The following is an 18,423-nucleotide window of genomic DNA, read 5'->3' as shown; positions in this document are numbered from 1 at the left end:
CTGCAGTGCTACAGAATACAGTACTAAAGGAAAAAAAAAATAGTCAAATAAATGAATTTGCATTTGTAACAATCCAAAACAAAGGCCCATCTGTAAGGGTATTAATCATCATTAGAGTAGGAAGTAAAGGTCCCATGCCAAAGAAATTATCAGTGACATTTGGAGAAGCAGGATGACAAATGTTTGCAAAAGTGGAAAAGTAGAGTAAGAAAGGAATGCTGTTTAGAGAAGCCCAAGGGAATTTGGGCTTTTCTTTTTTGTAGTGTTGTCTCAGAAGAAAAAAAAAATAGCGCTTCAAGTTCTAAATCTAAGGTCCTCTTCTGGTCAACAACAGAGTCATTTTAGAAATCAAGTACCTCACAAAGGGAAATTTCAATACAGCTTGTTTTCCCCCACAGCTGGCAAATATGTTTAAATATATACCTACATATATATTTATGTGTATACCTACATATATATTTATGTATATATGCCTACACATATACACTTGTGTAATGCAGCTCTGGGAGAAGAAAATCTGTTAATTTGATGTTTCAATGGTGAGAAGGAGTAAGAGCTGAAAACACATACGTGCAGGATGAGACTTCTGTAGAACAGAGTGTAAAACTGCTGGGTTTCAGATTAGACTAGAGACAGAAAAAATTATGTATGTTTCTGACACAAAGGAAGAAGAGAACAGAAAAGAACTCACAGTAAAAACATACTGAAAAGGTAATTACCCAGCTGTGCAAGCTGTGTAAAATGGGGGAAAAATGCAATATACAGTTTACAGCAAACTAAGAAAATGCCTCCTTCTTTTCCCATTCTACAAATGCCCACGTTTTTAGAGTCTTTTGTACTGTTTTATTGTCCTTCCTTTTGTTCTGATGTGTTATTTAGTAACTTACTTGGTAGATATTTAACAGGATAAAATGAGCAGCTAGGAAAACACTGTGGTAACAGAATGCAAAAAAAAAATATAAACTGCCAATTATAAACTGACACAGCTATAAGGGAAGAACCAAAACAGATACCAGTATAGCACACCGATGTGAACTAAAAGAGTATCACAGCAATAGTCATGGCCACTACTGTTGAGTTGTCTGCGTGCAGGTGTAAATCTGGTCACAGAGGAAAAGCTGGTCAGTAAAACTTACAGATGCTGTGTGCTGACCTGGTTACTGAACTATAGTGCTATAAATTCACTTTGAACATCTGTGTTCCAGGAAATACAAGCAGGAAAGGACAGAATGGCTGGAGACAAGTAATTTCTCTGCAAACTCTAAGGCACATATCTGAAAAATCAAAAGAACTGCAAGTAACCCAAGATGACCCAGAATTCAGTGGTCACACAGGTGTCTAGAGCAGCTTGGAGCTCTGCATGAGAGGGGTAACTTCAGGGCTCCCTTGGGACCTGGCACACACATGCCAGGCCCCGGGACTTCCAAGGGGCCAGAGGTACAGCTGTAAGACACACCATGTCACAGGCTTGAAAGATTATCTTGAGACAAGAAGAAACTGGAATCAGACTTATGAAGCTCTGGCTGCTGCTGTGTTCCAGACCTGTGTTTGGAAGACTCACTTGACAGATTCCTTGCCTTGAGACAGCTGCAGATTCCTATTCTTCTGACTGGATCTGGGTAGTCTGGGTAATGTTGAACACACTAGGTGTCATAGATATTAGCGGGTAATATCCACAGAGATGCTTGGCAGCAGTAAGGCTGCCTGCATTTCCCCACCGCCGTGAGTGCTCTGAGGGTACCCAGCCGGGGAATGGCTCCCCGGGGCACAGGGGAGCACCAGGAGGCGATACCGGGGGACACCCGGCGTAGGACTCCCGCTGCCCACGCTGCCCTGCAGGGATGCCGGAGGGCCTTAGCACACGCAGTGCCAAAGCCTTGGGCCTCAGCACGCCTGGATCACCCCCGAACACCGAGAAGTCTGAGCACATCCCCTCATCCCCCGACCCTGCGGCGCCTTCCACCGCCGCGCACGGACCCCTCCCGGCGGCGGGCGGAGGGCGGTGCTTGCGGGGCGGTCCCGGCGTGGCCCCGGCCCCGGGTGCCTCTCCCGCGGCGTGGCCCCGGCCCCGGGTGCCTGTCGGCTTGGCAGTGGCGGGGCCGGCCCGGGAAAGCGGCGGGGAGCTGCGGCCGCCATGGGGACGAACGCGCCGCCGCGCCGGGAGCCGCTGGCCCGCGGGCCCCACGTAAGTCAGGGCTGGGCGCGGGGGGCCGCGGGCGGGCCGGGCTCTGTGGGGCCGAGCCGCGGCTGAGCCCCGCGGGGCGGCCGGGCAGCCAGCGCCGCCGAGCCCTGCGCCGAGCCGGCTCCCGGCATGGGAGCACCCGGGAGGGAGCTGCCCTGCCCGCTCGGCGAGGATGTCGCGGCCGGCGCCGTCTCCAGGGCCATCGCGGGACCCGCCTCTGATCTCCGTGTCTCCACCGGGCACACAGGATTTGGGGCCGTGCCGGCTGATGCGCTGGGCGTTTAGAAGTTCTCGTGAGACCTGTGCGGAATGGTTGCTTATTTGTGCCCTTTCTCTCTGGATTCTCTTTTGATTACCCAGTCCATAGCAAGCTGTGGGGAGCCGGTGACCTTCCTAAAGCTAGCACTCTGATCCTTGTAATTGTGACTACCTTTCTTTCATTTGGGAGATGAGAAATTAGATTTACCCGCATTAGGTTCACCAACCCTGTACGGTGGCCTCGGCAAGGGTCTAGAAAAATTTTCAGTTTTGTTCATGTACCTGTGGCAATGAGGAATGGCCCCTACATGCCAGGTGCTATACAAGCACATTAGGAAGAAAGGCATGCATACTCCAAGGGTTCGCTTTCAAGCAGGTTGGACAGGTGGACAGGGTTTGGGAGAAGAGGTATGAATACAGGCAGGATAACAAGGGGAGTTGAGCTCTGTGGGGTAATTTTTCAGGTCGGTTTTCTCAGAAGGTGTACAGCTAACTGGTGAAGTCAACACAACACTGAGAGGAAGGCAGAGGAGGGCCATAGAGCAGGGGGGATAGCAAGTCCAGAAAGGCTGGGAAGATGGCACTGGAGAGGGGGACAAGACCCGTGGGAAGGGTCCAAATCCCTTGCTCTTTGGCCAGCAGTGCCACTGCAGGAAGTAGTCCTGCTGATGCTGTTGCCTTGGGCCGTTCACTTTGCCACCTGTAGAGCAGGTTTTGTGGCTGACAGCCAGCTGGTTTTACCTACCAGGAGCTATTGCTCTGCATGCTTGAAGTGGTTTGATATCAGAGGTGATGTCTGCCAGAATACAAAACAAAATCTTTCAAAGAAGGCCTGTTCCATTTCAATCTGAGTGTCCTACCATGTCACTTCTTTCTCTGAAGCTTTTCTTTACGTATCCTCCCCTTCCTCTTGTGTTCTAGCCAGCTTTGACTTCAGATTCAGCACCAAGTCTCCCTGAGATCTGGAGGTGTTGAGAAATACCACCTTAGATATTCATCAGTGAAGGCATCCATCTAGGACTCAGATTTAGGTTATAAAGAAACGGGTTTCCAAAAAGCACTGAAAATGTATCTGTTGTATTTAAGTAAGAAATTAATTGACATTTTTTGCCCTCCTGTAGAGGTGTTTTCCTATGGTGCTCTGAGTCCAAATCTGAAGCCACCATGTCAGCACATCAGATACTAAAGAGTAAAAAAAGAGTACTAAAGCTCAGGGACGAACGTTAAAATTAACAAAGCTCCCCATTCATATTAAGGAAATCAAGAGTGCAAACAAGAAGTTTGCATATCCCCCAAGATTTTAAATGAGAATGTCAGCACATAGGAGCTATGTGGACTCTCTGACTTGGGAGCACTCTTCTACCAGGAGATTTCTCACCTCTGCTTCATTGCTCCATAAGCATATCACACTTAACAAGTCTACCTGAAGCCTGGAGAATTTTAACTAGTAAGAAGCTTGGCAGCCCACACTCAGGGACATGATTCCCATCAACACTGTGCTGCCTGGGAAAGGCAGATTTTTATGGCCTGTACAAAACTGACAATAGGACAGAGTCAAGGACACCCATAATATTTTCTGTAAATAAGCATGATATCATGTGGTAGAAGACAACCGTATTGATTTTTACTCAAAGTACTTAGCTTTGAAAATACAGGAATGTCCTTTTTAAATCATGTTCAAATTGTATGCTTTTTCTTAAAATTGTAATCAAATTTTAATTCTAATCAAAAGTTTGAGCTCAATCTTTAGATCTTTGTATGAGAAGATACAGGCATGAGAGCATGCCACACAATGCCAGTATTTCAGAACTGCCTTTCAGAGACAAACAAGAGTGTTTCAAAAAGCACAGGAAAAGTAAGAGGGAGAGACTCTCACAACCTGGAGTCTCATTGTCAGTGACATTCAGGCTGAGTTTTTTATAAATACTGCCTCAGCAGCCAGGCCAGTCAGAAAGTGGTTTGTGTCCACATGATTCTGAGTAACCTCCTACACCCTGTCACACAGAAGGCCTTGGGAAAATAGGCTGCTGTTCTCTTAAGAGTGTATGGCCTTTCCCAGAGGGACTCAGCACAGCCTAAGGACATGGGTGTTTTGTTAGAACATTTGTTGAAGAGTTGGTCTTCCTGCAAAAATCAGGGAATATTTTAGCAGTTACTTATATGGCTCTGTAATTATGGACAATTTTTCATTAAAACATCTGGTATTAAATCAAAGCTTTAATAAAAGAACATGGATAGCAAATCCAGCTGAGAAAATTAGACTCTTCTAGAATAACAGCTGACTCAGATTCTCTTCATGTGACTTTTTTTCCAAATTAGTATGAAAAAGCCAGAAGGAAAGAAGTAAATGGCAATTTAGCATGTGGGGCTTTTTGGTTTTTTTTCTTAATGTCATCCTGAATTCCAAAGATTTGCTTTTCATCATCAAGGTCTTGATTTATTGTCCAATCAAAGCACATTTACAGAAGGTTTGTTGGTTGAAGGCTTTAGAAACAGAACCTCTTTTTAAAATTGTGTGCTTGTTTTTACTTTTCTATTACTTTATTTGTTGTTTGGAGAAACCAAAGTTTTTCTGGACATTTCTGGTAATGAAAATAAGGGCTACAGATACTTGAAAAAAATGAAGAGATTTTATTCTTGACCCAGAATCAAGGACGCAGATGTACTTTTTTGGAATGCCTGATATCACTGTGCTTTTTACTGGCACTTAAGCCTTCTGTTGTGTCTCTATAAGCTTCTTCAGATGGAAAATCTGAAATTGTTTCAGGGAATTATAGTAGCCATGTAATAGGTTAGGATCTAAGATTCCTCTGAGAGTCAGATGATTAAAGGAGACATTTGAATAACTCACCTAATAATAAAAGACAGGATAGACTTAGTGAAGGGTAGCTACTGCTACACTTCATTGTCCATTTTATATTCTGTCTCACAAAATTTCCTCATCTCTCTTGTTAAGTGTAAACTATCTGCTTTGTACTGTAACTGTAACTTTACAATGTCATTTTCTTCTTTCATCACATTTTTTTTTTCCTAGTGCAGTTAATAGCCAAAATCCACGAACTACATATGAAAGAAATTATTTTAATATGGCATAAAGGGTGAAAATGCAAAATGCGTGTTCACTATTATAATTCTTTCGTCCTGATATTGGATCACTTCTTAATGGATTTCTTTTTTTTTGTAATTATGTAGTGGAATTTGTACTCCTTAAAATTAGAAATTAGCAATTACCAGAGAAGACACAATATTTCAAATATTTGTCATCTGATGATCACATTGAAAAACACACTTGCATTCAAGTAGGATGCCAAAGAGCCTGAAAAGGATTAGGAGAGATGAAAAAAAAAGCAAAAAAACAAAACCAGTTGGACAAGAAGAGCAAAGAGGAATCTCTAGACCTGTGTGCAACATGGGAGGTATTTATTAATAGTGAGAAGTGGACAGAGTTTGATTCCTCCTTCCTGCCAGATTTTTAGCTTTCTTTTCAGCACTTCATGTCAATTTGAAGTAAAAAAATTAGGCAGTCTGGAAACTGGGAACAGAACTGGGAAAGCTTAACAGAATTTTCCTTCCGGACTTTCACAAAAGATGCTGTTGCAAACTTGGCTGTTTCTTCTACATGGTTTCCTCAACCAGGTATTCATATAAGTATATATATATATATATATATATATATATATATGTATATGTATATGTATATATATGTATATATGTATAAAAAAATAAATGCATGTGTGTGTGTATATACACATATACATGCATGCACATATATATATACATATGAGTATTATAAATATATGTAATATATAATATTCATATATAACAAATAATTCTCCCACCTGCACCTGAGGTGGAAATTGGGATCTTTGGCAAAGTTACCCATTGTCTTACCTAGTGATGACAGCTTCCAATCAAGTTGGTTCGGTGCTGACTCATGTCCAAATACTCTGAGTATGTACAGCAGCCCTACTCATTTACTTTTGAACATCCCCCAAATTGTTTTAAGTGAACCACATTGTCTATTGATGAAGGGTTGGAGATGTACAGCATACTATGAGGAAGAATTACACTACAAGAATCACCCCAGCCTAGGCTGCCATCATGGTTCAAGACTAACTGGTTTGAAGCCAGCTTGGGTGTTGGAGGTTAATTTTTCACAACTGGGATGGGACTGCTGGGTGACACGTCACAAGTTTTTATTTTGTGCACCAGTCTCAGCTGCAGATACAGGAGATGGCACAAGCTCACATCTGCCACAAGCAGCTCAAGATCTCTTTGTTACAGAACATTTTATAATTTTTTCAGCCAATAGCATATTGCTAAAGCTTACAAACAATTGTTTATTGTTAATAGAAAGCAAACAAGCTTTCTATTAACAATAGAAATAGAATAACAGAGTATTAAACTTAAAGCTTTCTATTGGTAAGGATAAATAGATATTAAACTTAAAGCTTATCTTGGTAAGGATATTTTTCTGCAGTCTTAAGGTCTATCTTGGCCAAGCCTAAAAACTCAACTGTTGTTTCACGTCCTTGGATACTGTGTTGTTGCATTTCTTTACTTTCAGGCCTTGCAGCTGCAGCTAGCTCTAAGTTCTCTGCTTTTTCTTTCTGATGCCCATTTTCACAGCTTCTGAAAATCTTCTTATCTTTACTGTTTCCCACAATTCCCCCTCTCAGTACAACCACAAAGACTTTCTTAACTTTGTCACTTATTGACTACCTTGCGTTACACAGGTCTACTGCAATACTTTTTCTACGTAAAGGTACATCAGCAAAACTTAAAGTCTTTTAATACTTAATGTATTCCTCTTTGCTTGTTTAAGGTACTTCTCTTACTTGCTTTAAGCACTGCTATTTTAAACCAAAGCAATTTTATTGCTGTAAAGATCTGGTCTATTCCAAGGATTCAAATAAGTAATACATAAATATTATATTATATTATATTATATTATATTATATTATATTATATTATATTATATTATATTATATTATATTATATTATATTATATTATATTATATTATATTATATTATATTATATTATATGTTATAATAATATATATAACAATATATATTATAAGTATATATATATTATAATATATAAAATATATATAAAATAATCATTCAAATAAGTCCTGTCCATTAGAGGGTCTTAATTCAAAGCCTTCATCTATATCTATACTTGCATCTACTACCTTTGTAAGATTTTGAGAATTTATTGTGGTTCCTTGTACAATAAAAACTTTGACAGCTTTGTTCATCACTCATCAAACACACTGAAGCATACAAGGCATTACTGCTAATATCAGCACAACAACCATTAAAACATACAAGCCTATTTCGCAAAGCTGCTTTAACCAAGTTGCGAAGTTCTATCCTTCGAACAAATTGTCTAACCATAATTCATTGTCTCTTTTAATTTGAGATGTTAAATCCTCCAGCTTTCGTATGCTTTTGTGGATGGACTCAGAGTGGTCAGACAAGTTCATACAATATAATCCTTCAAACTCCTCACAACTATGTCCATGTGCCAGTAAGAGAAAATCAATTGCTGCTCTACCTTTTGAAGGGTAGCATGTCTAACACCGCTGACACCAGTCAGCATATCACTGATTGCAATGCATGTGGCATTGGTCTGTTTACTCAGCCAACATCTTACCCGATCTAATTGTTTCAATGCCACTGCTGAGGCAAGCTGGGGTAGTAGCAAACCTGCTGAAGCTCTGTCTGCAGCCTTTCAGGGTCTAAAATCATTCTGACAATTTTCATCATACTGGTGGAAAAATCTTTTTCCTGTATGTTTTTTCTGAATGACTGTTTTAGGTGGTAGCATAGTGAGTTGTCCAATGCTGCATGGACCACCTTCAAGGTGTGATGGAATATCTTGCCAAGCCCTATCTCCACAAATGAACCAATATCCTTTTGGTAATTTTCATGGATATTGGTCAGCCCTGGAAAATTTACCCCAACTGTCTGAGTAATTCCACCAAAAACTGGAGTTCCTATAAGCAGGGTAATTGGGAGTGACATTGCACTTCGGAGAATCATTCTCTCATGAATTGCTAGATGAAAATGTGAGGCAAAAATCCATGGTCAAAGAACCAAGAATTTCCAATTCTTGGGGTTCAGATTCTGCTTTTGGAAATCCTTTGGTCCAGATGTTCCAATCAGTCACAAGATTGGTCCCGTTAGCAACCTCACCACGCTTGCTATTAAGTTGTTTTTTTGGTCAAAGGATCATAATATATGGGTATTGGCCAATCTTTTATTGGCACACCAACTAGACAGGTTGAAAAGGGCTTTTCTGGATTTGAATCGGACAGGCATATGGTGTCTGAGCTTGCAGCCTTGGCTAAGGCAGACATTTGTTTTTGGTTGTTCTACAGGCAAATCTGCTCTGCACAGAACAAGCAAGACCAGCAAGTACCAGCATAATACTTCATTCAGCTCCATAGTTTTCGTGAGCTATTTTTTAGCAAAAGACCTTTTCATATATCTTATTTCCCAAATTCTACTCTTGTACTTTCTCAAATTTGCTTGGGGACTAGCTACCTATAACAAAAAATAGAAGGGGTAATTTCATCTTTGCAAATTCGATAGGATATACTCTCTATAGCACAAAAATACCATGTTTTTGCCGAAGGAGTCCATGAAATCAACAATTTACACATTTTTCACAATGATGCAAAAAGCAGGGTTTGCAGGTTCCACAGGTGAACAAGATTTGTCAGGCAGGACTCGTGGGCTCTGTTTGGCTCACACCTCTGTGCTTGTCTCTCTGCTCTTGGACTCATCAGCATGTTCTCGTGTGCAATATGGTTTAACGTTCTTTGCTGGAACCCACTTAGGTCTGGCACCTGTGGAGACACAAGCATACCCTTTGCCCCAAGTTAGTGGACAAAAAGGGCCTTCAATTTGTCCTGTCTCAGAGTTTCTAATTAAAACAGGGATTTTCCTCCAATTTTGCCCATGTGTTATTTGAAAAATGCCTAAAAATTGGTGGAACGGGTTCTGCAAAAGAGCTGTTCAAGAAATTAAAAACATGTAAAGCTTTGCTCAATGTCATCTGTGGTGTCATCTCTCCTCCCCCCTTCTGTTGATCTAGAACACATTTTAGGCTGTGATGTGTCCTTTCTGTAATTGCTTGGCTTGTGGGGGAGTAGGGAGTTCCAACAGAGTGGCAAACACCCCAGTCCATCAAAAATGTGGCCAATTTTTGGGCTACATATGCAGGGCCATTGTCTGTTTTTACTTCTCAGGGTACCCCTAGTGAAGCAAATACTTGCAAAAAGTGTTGACAGGCATGATTGGCTGTTTCTCCTGCATGGACACAAGCAAAAACTGCATCTGAAAAGGTGTCAACTGATACACGAATATTTTTAAATTTCCCAAAGGAAGGGTGCTTAGTGATGTCTGTTTGCCATGGCTGCAGGCTTTGCAAACGCTGTGGGTTGACAGCTCCTGTAGAAACAGGGGGTTGCACAAGCTGACAGTCAGGGCAAGTACTAATGATGGCTTTAGCTTGACTTTTGGAAATGTGAAACATCCACACAAGTGCTTGTGCGTTTTGGTGAAAGAAGGTGTGACTTGTTCAATAATGTTTGGCAAAGTATTAGAAACAACCATTGCCAGCTTATCCGCTCTTGCGTTTCCTTCTGCTAAAAATCCTGGAAGCAAAGAATGAGCCCTAGCATGGCAAACAAAATATGGATTAGTTCTGTATTGTAAAATTGTATAAAAGCTTGACAGCAAACAATACAAGGCACCATTTCCAACATATTTTAAACCTGATCCTTCTATTATTTTAACTACATTAGCAACATAAGCAGAATCTGTAATGAAATTAAAAGGAAAAAGCTGAAAGGCCCTGACTACAGCAGCTAATTCAGTAATTTGGGGAGATCCCCTCACTGTTTGAATATCTGATTCCCATGTTTTTGTTGTTTGATTTAGCCGTACTATTACTGATTTTTGTGTTTTCCCTGATCCATCAGTGAAGAGAATTATAGCACTTAAAGGCTCTTCACTCAGCGTGGGTTTTTCTCTAAAACTCAGTTTTACTTGCAACAATTTATTGGCTGGGTAATGAATAGAACAAACACCTGAAAAATTCAACAATGCATTTTGCAAATCATCTGAATTTTGCAATGCCCAAGCAAGGCTGTCATTTTTCAGAGGCAAATAAATAACTGCAAAATCTTGGCCTGCTAAGGTTAACAACTTTGTTCTGGCTCTAATTACAATTTGTGCTGTCATCTCCGTAGTTGTAAAAATTGTCTTTGGGGACCTGTAAGGAAGAAAAACCCATTGCATTATTAACAAAGGATCTCTTTCAGAAGGGTCCCATTGAAAAATGAGACCATAAAGTTGCAATTTTTCTCCCAAAACTGCAAGAAAAAAGGGCTTTTCTGGAGCACATTGATGGGCTTGTTTCCTTTGGAAAGCTTCTGTGACATTTTCAAGGGATTCTTGACCTTCAGGTGTTAAAGTCCTAGGAGATTTGATGCCACAGTCTCCTCTTAATAAGTCAAAGAGTGGGGCAAGTTCATTGTTGGTAATTCCCAAAATAGGTCTGTCCCAATTAATTTCTCCCAAAAGCTGTTGTAAATCTTGCAAGGTGTTGCCACTGGTCCAAAGTTTTATTTTCTGTAGAGTAATTGTTTGTTCAGTCATCCTCCATCCCAGATATTTCCAGGGCGGGACTTTTTGAATTTTGGATGTAGAAATTTCCAGTCCAGTCTTTCGAATTTCGGTAACAACACTGTCACGAATTTGTTCCCTTTCTGTTCGTGTTGGTGCTGCAATAAGCAAATCATCCATGTAGTGCAGAATCACAGATTGTGAGTGCTTCTGTTGAGCTGGAGACAGAGCTTGTGCAACAAAATATTGGCAAATGGTGGGAGAATTTTTCATCCCTTGAGGCAAAGATTAACAGTGATATCTTTGCAGTGGTTCTCCTCTACTGATAGCTGGAACTTAAAAAGCAAACGTCGGTGCATCCTCTGGATGGAGTGGAATGTTGGAAAATCAGTCCTTTAAATCAAGGATAACGAGAGGCCAGTCTCTTGGAATCACTGACATAGAGGGGAGTCCAGGCTGCAAGAACCCCATGTCCTCGAGTACTTCATTGATCTTCCTCAGGTTGTGAAGCAGTCTCCAGGAATTAGAAGTCTTCTTGTGGATGACAAACACTGGTGAATTCCAGGGACTACTTGCAGGTGTAATGTGATCTTTTTGCAACTGTTTTTCACTAAGTGTGATACTTATTTTTTTTCTCCGATAAAGGCCACTGATCAATCCAAACAGGGTTATCAGTTTTCCATGACAGCTTTAGAATGGTGGGCTTTGGTGTGGTCCCCATCAGGGGTCCACTTGTAGTTTTGCTCCCCACTGGGACAGTAAGTCTCTCCCCCATACAGCGAGAGGCTTCTGCATGAGGAAGGGACATACTGTTGCTGTCTTCCCCTCAGGACCTGTAACAGTAATCCTGGATTCACTTCGCAGACACACAGTGGTGCCTCCAGTCCCTGTGAGGGTGCCCAGAGGTGACACGAAATTCCAATCACTCGGCCAAAACCTGTGAGATATCACAGTGACATCTGTGCCAGTGTCCAGCATGCCTGTGATATAAACTGTTCTACCAAGATGAGTCAGGCTGCAAGTCGGTTCTGGTTGGTCAAGGCCCATACGTTCTACCCAAAAGACATCAAAACTCTGGGTAGGATTCCCAAGTGGCACCTCTGGGCGCACAACTTGATTAGCTGGAAGTGGAGTCTCTTGATACGTATTTTGTCTGTGTGTATCCATAGGTAAAACAATGCAATAGCTATAGGTGGTATTGAATCACAATAGGGATACTGAATGCAAGAGCTGAAATTATTAGCTCTTGTTTGCAGTCTGCTGAAACAACAGCTGGAAGGAAAGTCAAAAAATTCTGTTGCTGTGCTTGTCTATAATTAAAGTCTTGTCTTTGTTGAGAAATGCCAGTAATTTCTGTGGGGATACCTTCATAACAGAAGTCTTTTAAAAGGCATATTTATTTTGAAGTTGCCAACTCAAACCTTGCCCCTGGGGGTAGTAGGGTGGAGCCACCTGAGGGATGGGTGGCTGGGACATAAGTAACATCTGATTTGGGTTCCTTCCAGGTAAAGCCGAGGTAACTAAATTTTTCGGCAACTGGGGTTCCACTACTTGTTTCATTGTGTGGTGGCCCGTGCTGCCTTTTTGAGTTTAACAACAAGGGATTACCATTGATGTCAAAACGAGAATGACAATTCTTCATATAATTTTTCCCTTTCTGACATTGAGGGCAAACAGTAGATGGCTTAGCTTGTGTTGCCAGTACAGGACAATCCTTTTTCCTATGACCAGGCTTTCCACAGTTAAAACAAAGCTCTTTGGCTTTTGTACCAAATTGCATGGTCTCAAGAGCTTTCAAAACCTTTTTGAGTTTATCTCAAAAAAATAAATCTTGGAATTTTAGAATCTGTTCCCCAAGAGCATTAGCTTGTACCCTAGCAAGGTGCTGTGGGGGCTAAGTTTGCTGCAAGCTGAAAGCATTTGAGGAACAGTTGGGGGCCGGTCAGGCAAAGCTAAAATAACTTTCTTGCATTCCTCATTTGCATTAGTAAAAGCAAGGCTTTTAAGGATATAGGGGTGAGCTTGTTCATGTGGGCATTGCCTTTTGACAGCTTGTGTTAGTCGCTCTAAAAGAGCACCGTAGGCCTCAGTTTCGCCTTGCACTACTGTAGAGTAAGCATTTGCGTGACTACCTGCGGGTTGAACAGTGAGCAGGGCTTTTCTTGCAGCATTTTTTATATCTCGGAGCACAGACCTAGGCAGGAAAACTGCCTGATCCTCTGGCCTGTCATTTGGTGCATCACCAGCTAATTAAGCAATGGTTAATAGAGCATAGGGACCACCCACATAATCTTCTATTACTCAGTTGAGAAGTTTTCTCCACTCTAAGTCCCATAAGATGTACTGCGAATTAGATAAAATCATAGAAGCCACGTTGCGGCAATCTGCTGGAACCAGCTCGTAAGAATTAAAAATACTTTTCACCACATTATTAAAATATGGAGAAGTCAGCCCACTATCTTGTTTTGCTTGTCTGAGTTCTTTGATATCATAATGTGTTTCTATTGAGGATTTTGATTATTTTTACCATACCTCACCGGCCTGGCTAGAAGCTGACCATTTAAAGAGTCAAAATCATTATCCTGTCTGAAATTTCATCTAATATCAGACCAGTCTGATTTCAAATAGTTTTCAAATTGGTCCCTGGAGGGTCCCCAGCTCTTGCCAAAACTGAGGCAGTCTCTGGGTTGGACTGAAAAAATTCAGGATTCCGTGTTAAATTTGTGTGACCAGAGTTGGACAAAGCCAGACCATCACCTGAGCAGTTTCCAGTGCCAGGTGTTTGTACAGCGGCACCGGCAGGCTCCTCGCTTCCTCTGAGCTGCGAACAGCGGCGGGCGCCTGTGCTGGGCAGGCTGGCTGTGCCTGGGCTCTCCGTGCAGCCTGAGGCTCTGGACCAAACTGTCGGACCTGCCCCTCACCTTTACCGTAGCAAGAACCGGCCGGCACCGCTCCAACACCAGAAAAAGTTGGGAAAGTCCCCGTATCACCAACAACGATTTCTCCCCCCACGTCTGAGGCGCGGTAACAGACTGATCAAAAGCGGGAAGGCAGGGACCCCGGGCTGGGATGGAAGAAACATTCCCAGAGGAGGTGGGGGAGTTCACAGGGGATGGAGTGGGCTGCAACTAGCTCTAAGTTTCTCTACTTTTTTCTTTTCTGAGGCTTATTTTCACGGCTTCTGAAAGTCTTCTTACCTTTATTGTTTCGCACACTTGGGTATGTTGAACCAGTGGATGTCAACAAATCAGCAGCAATCATTCCATCAGGACTGAACAAGGAGTGGAGCCTCAGAAGAAACACACAAGACTTAACCTTAACAGCATTGATTACAAGTGGAGAAAACAGACCCTTTTAAAGAATGAAACTGATGACACAAGCAGAGTTAGTAACATGATGACAACAAGAAGTGGGTCAGTTCCACTATTTTTAGATAAATAGTGTAACTGTTTATTTAAAAACTCCCTTTTTAGATAGAGGGAGTGGGAAAGAAAAGTTTTGTGGTTTGGTGGGTTTTTTAGCTGAAATTCAGACAAAGGCTCAAGACATTTAGTGAACTGGGGGAAAAAAAACCAACTGAGGTTTCCAGTACACTTTCCAGTGAGTGCTTTGCATGGGTTTCAGATGGATATTATCTTGGCCCACACACACGCACTCCTGATCAAAGAACTCTCTAGAACAGAGGTTACTTTTTATGCCATGCATCTGTCACATTCTACAACTCTAGCTAGTTACAATAAACTTTACTCACATTTTATAGGGTACATACAAATGCCATTATTTTGTAACACACCAGACACCAGAATATGACATCTTTCCAATAAGGAAAAAAGGAACTGTAATCTATTATAGAACATTGGAAACTCTAAAAAAAAGTATGCAATGTTTTTTATCTAATTCATAATTATGCCAACAAGATTCACAACTCTCTTGTTACCTGAGTTTTTGAAGCACCTAATTTTAACACTGACTCATGGAATTATTTAGATTGGAAAAGAACCTTAAGGTCATCAAGTCCAACCATTAATACAGCACTGCCAAGTCCAACATTAAGTCACATCCCTAAGTGCCACATCTATGTGCCTTTTAAATAATTCTGGGGATGGTGACTCCAGTACTTCCTTGGGCAGCTGCTTATAAAGCTAGATAACCCTTTCAGTGAATAACTATTTTTGAGTATCCAAGAATAAACCTCCACTGGAACACCTTGAGGCCACTTCCTCTTTTCTATCACTTGTTACTTGAGAGAAGAAACTGATCCCCACTTTGCTATAGTCTCACTTCAGGTACATATAGAGAATGATAAGGTCCCTCAACTGCTTGTCATAAGACAGCTCCCTGCACCAGCTTCATTGATTTCCTTGGACAGTATCTTACCAGAGACAAAGAACAAATTTTCATACAGCTATGGATTTCCTCTCCCTTAGCCGGGAATTCTGTGTCTTACAGTCTTAGCTACGTGTAGATGCCCATTTTGTGTTAGCATAAGACACTGAGCAAAGATGTAAGATATCTGTATTGTGATGAGAAAAGAATAAATCCCCAAATTTCCCTCTTAGCATCTATGGCATTGTCTTATCCCTGATCTCTTCCCCTTCTATGAAACATCAGATATGAACTGTGATGTGGCTGCCTACAATTGCTATTAACTGCACAGCTCACCTGGTAGTTTTAACTGGGAAGAATAAACAGGAGAATGCAGGAAGTTAGAACTTGTTAGGCTTTCCCTACTGTGTGTAACTGTTTATATTCTCCTTATACCATGTAGTATGTGATACTTGGTCTCTTCCTACAAGGGATATTTGTAATGGAGTGCATTCACAGTAGTGACTGTGCCAGAATCTTTCACAGGTTATCTGTTTGGTGTGTCAGAAAGACCTGCTTTTCTGAAAGTCCTTATTTTTAAAATTGAAGTTGCTTTCAGGTGCAAACCAAGAACTGATCTTGGTTCTTCTGTTCAGATCTTAAGCTATATGACCTCTCCCTAAAGAAGTAAGCTCCTCATCTCAAACATTTCCCAGCACTTTGACACTAATGTCCATTTAGTCTTTGCAGAGCCTTTACTATTCCTGCAGGGCTTTCTGATGAGGGAAGTGCCAATGGATTATCTGGATACTGAGACCCTACTCCTCTAATGAACCCCTTCACAGCCACAGGGCTTGTCAAGGACAGGAGGCCCTCTTGACAGTGTCATTGGAGATTTTGAGCAGAAAGGCATAACACCAATTGGAGCAGGCAGATTATGGGCTGAGGCTTCTCCTCCCATCTCATCTCTCTGCAAAGCATTTTTCTCTCTGCTGGAAAGCCTTGAGGCAGGGCTCACTCAAGAACAAAAATTTAATCTTATTCCTGTAATATGTGAGGTCTGTGAGAAATAACCAAAAGGAGCATAAACTTTGTTGTTTCTTCTGCACCTTTTACTGCAACATGCTGAAACACCATTAGAACAATTACAGAAAAATAACACGAAGAGATGCACTGATGCTGTTGTAAGACTAATTAACTCTCAATGTAGATGCTTCTAGCTGTGTTAGTACTAGTATAAACCAGAGTCTGTCCATATGTTCACACTTCCATACACTCATGCTCAAATATGATTCAGGCTTTTCAGCATTTTGTTTCAGTGAAACTAACCATAGATATGCTGGTAATCTTATCATAACCTGAAAGCATTTACAGGAGACAATTCACATTTATTTGACATTTCCAGAATGTACATGGGTTTTTAAGCAATGTGCATAAAGGAAATTTAGTGATGCAGAGAACAATGAAAATAATTTAAATTGGACATGAATTGAACCTAAGGTGCCTTCCAGTTGCTATTACTACATATGGTCAGTATTGCAAGCAAAAGTGCCTGGTAATTTCAGAAGTGGGTGTGCTGCAATATTCTCAATACACTGAGTCTTTGAGGAGCTATGATTCATTGAACCACAGCTGTCTGAGGACTTTCTAAACGTCAGCATAGGATAAGATCCTTTCTAGATCTCTTGGGAAACAGTCAAATCAGCACTTTGAATTCCCACAGGCAAGTCTTAAAGGGTTTTTACTTTAATAATTGCTATTGAAGATATTTTTTCTTTTAGCTGAAGACTTCAGTAATTGTTTCTCAAAATCTTTCTGAACAAATATTTGCAACTGCTAAGAAAGTCAGTCTTTTGTCTGCCTGTTAAAGGCCAGAAATGCAACTATCTCATTCCTTGCACCTACTTTCTTCTAGGTATGTCAGACACAGGAGTCACTCTTACACCTAATTTTTCTAAGAATTAAAGGGCAAAACTAGAAGGGATTTAAAACCCCTCAGGTATTATATGGATGAACAAATACACTCTGGACTGAAAAACGGTGGCAAAATTCAGGTACCAAATAGATATATGTTGTACAGGCTTGTTCAGATGTATGGCCCTACCACACTAGACTCAGGTTTCAGCCACACAAGTGAGATCAGAGAGATAAAAATGGGTGAATTGTCCTTTTACTAGGATTGTGTGACACCAGGTACTGAAATGTTTTAGGTAATTGTTTTCATAGCAGAATTATAGTTGGCATAGGTCACTGTTGCTACACATGGTGCCTCAGGTATTCAACTAGGATCCAAGTCACATTCACTTCAGTAATGTGAGACTTGATCTCAAAACACCTCCAGCTTGAGAAAACAAATCACATCTCTCTTACAGTCAGTAGGAACACAGATGACAGCAACACCTGGTAGCTGATTTCACAGCTCTTGTGATTGTGCTGCACATGAAGTTGTCATTCACTGGCCTGAATTAATGCCAAAATTACAAAATTCTGCATCACATCCAGGCACTCTTCATGAGCTACTGGCAGGTGCCCTGGCTGGAGGGCTGCAGTTCCTCAGAGCCTGCAACTGCCTTATTCTTCCATACACCCCTGTAGGCTGTGCTTGTCCTAACTGTGCATCTCCTACAGCAGCCCCATAGCCGTAGTTCCCTGATGGCCCTCACTTTGAAACCTCTTAATATGATGGCAGTTGCCACTGACGCTGTGAGACCATCCAGCAGTTTTAACTAGATTGCTCAGATGTGTATATATATACATATATCTATATATGCAGATAACAGACAAGAAGAGACTGTCTCAGCTCAAGGATATGGTTCCTCTTTAGGAAGAATTTCTTCACAGAAAGGGTGATTAGACATTGGAATGGGTTGCCAATGCAATGGACTCACCGTCCCTGGAGGTGTTTAAGGGAAGACTGGATGTGGCACTCAGTGCCGTGGTCTGGTTGATGAGGTAGTGTTGGGTCCTAAGCTGCCCCTGTGGCCGGCGGGGCGGCTGCGGGGCGCGGCGAGGGGCTGCGCCTCCTCCGCGCTCATTTC

General features: G+C 41.6%; 1 protein-coding gene and 1 long non-coding RNA gene across 2 annotated transcripts in view; one reads left to right on the top strand and one right to left on the bottom strand.

The window, feature by feature from the left end:
- The first annotated feature begins 2,036 nt into the window (after positions 1-2,036).
- GNE (glucosamine (UDP-N-acetyl)-2-epimerase/N-acetylmannosamine kinase) overlaps positions 2,037-18,423 on the top strand; it is a 39,851-nt gene continuing 23,464 nt past the window's right edge. The window contains exon 1 of the mRNA XM_058864716.1: positions 2,037-2,185. Within this exon, the coding sequence (XP_058720699.1) occupies positions 2,135-2,185 (51 nt within the window). The 5' untranslated portion in view covers positions 2,037-2,134. The remainder of the gene's footprint in view (positions 2,186-18,423) is intronic.
- On the bottom strand, positions 7,569-18,348 carry LOC131592874 (uncharacterized). The gene is made up of 3 exons (XR_009280722.1): positions 18,274-18,348; positions 14,278-14,369; positions 7,569-9,297 (listed from the first exon to the last, which is right to left on the bottom strand). It is a non-coding gene; the product is annotated as an uncharacterized LOC131592874 (long non-coding RNA).

The sequence above is a fragment of the Poecile atricapillus genome, chromosome Z (genome assembly GCF_030490865.1).
Source record: "Poecile atricapillus isolate bPoeAtr1 chromosome Z, bPoeAtr1.hap1, whole genome shotgun sequence".
Lineage (NCBI taxonomy): Eukaryota > Metazoa > Chordata > Aves > Passeriformes > Paridae > Poecile > Poecile atricapillus.
This window is presented reverse-complemented; position numbering and strand designations above follow the sequence as displayed.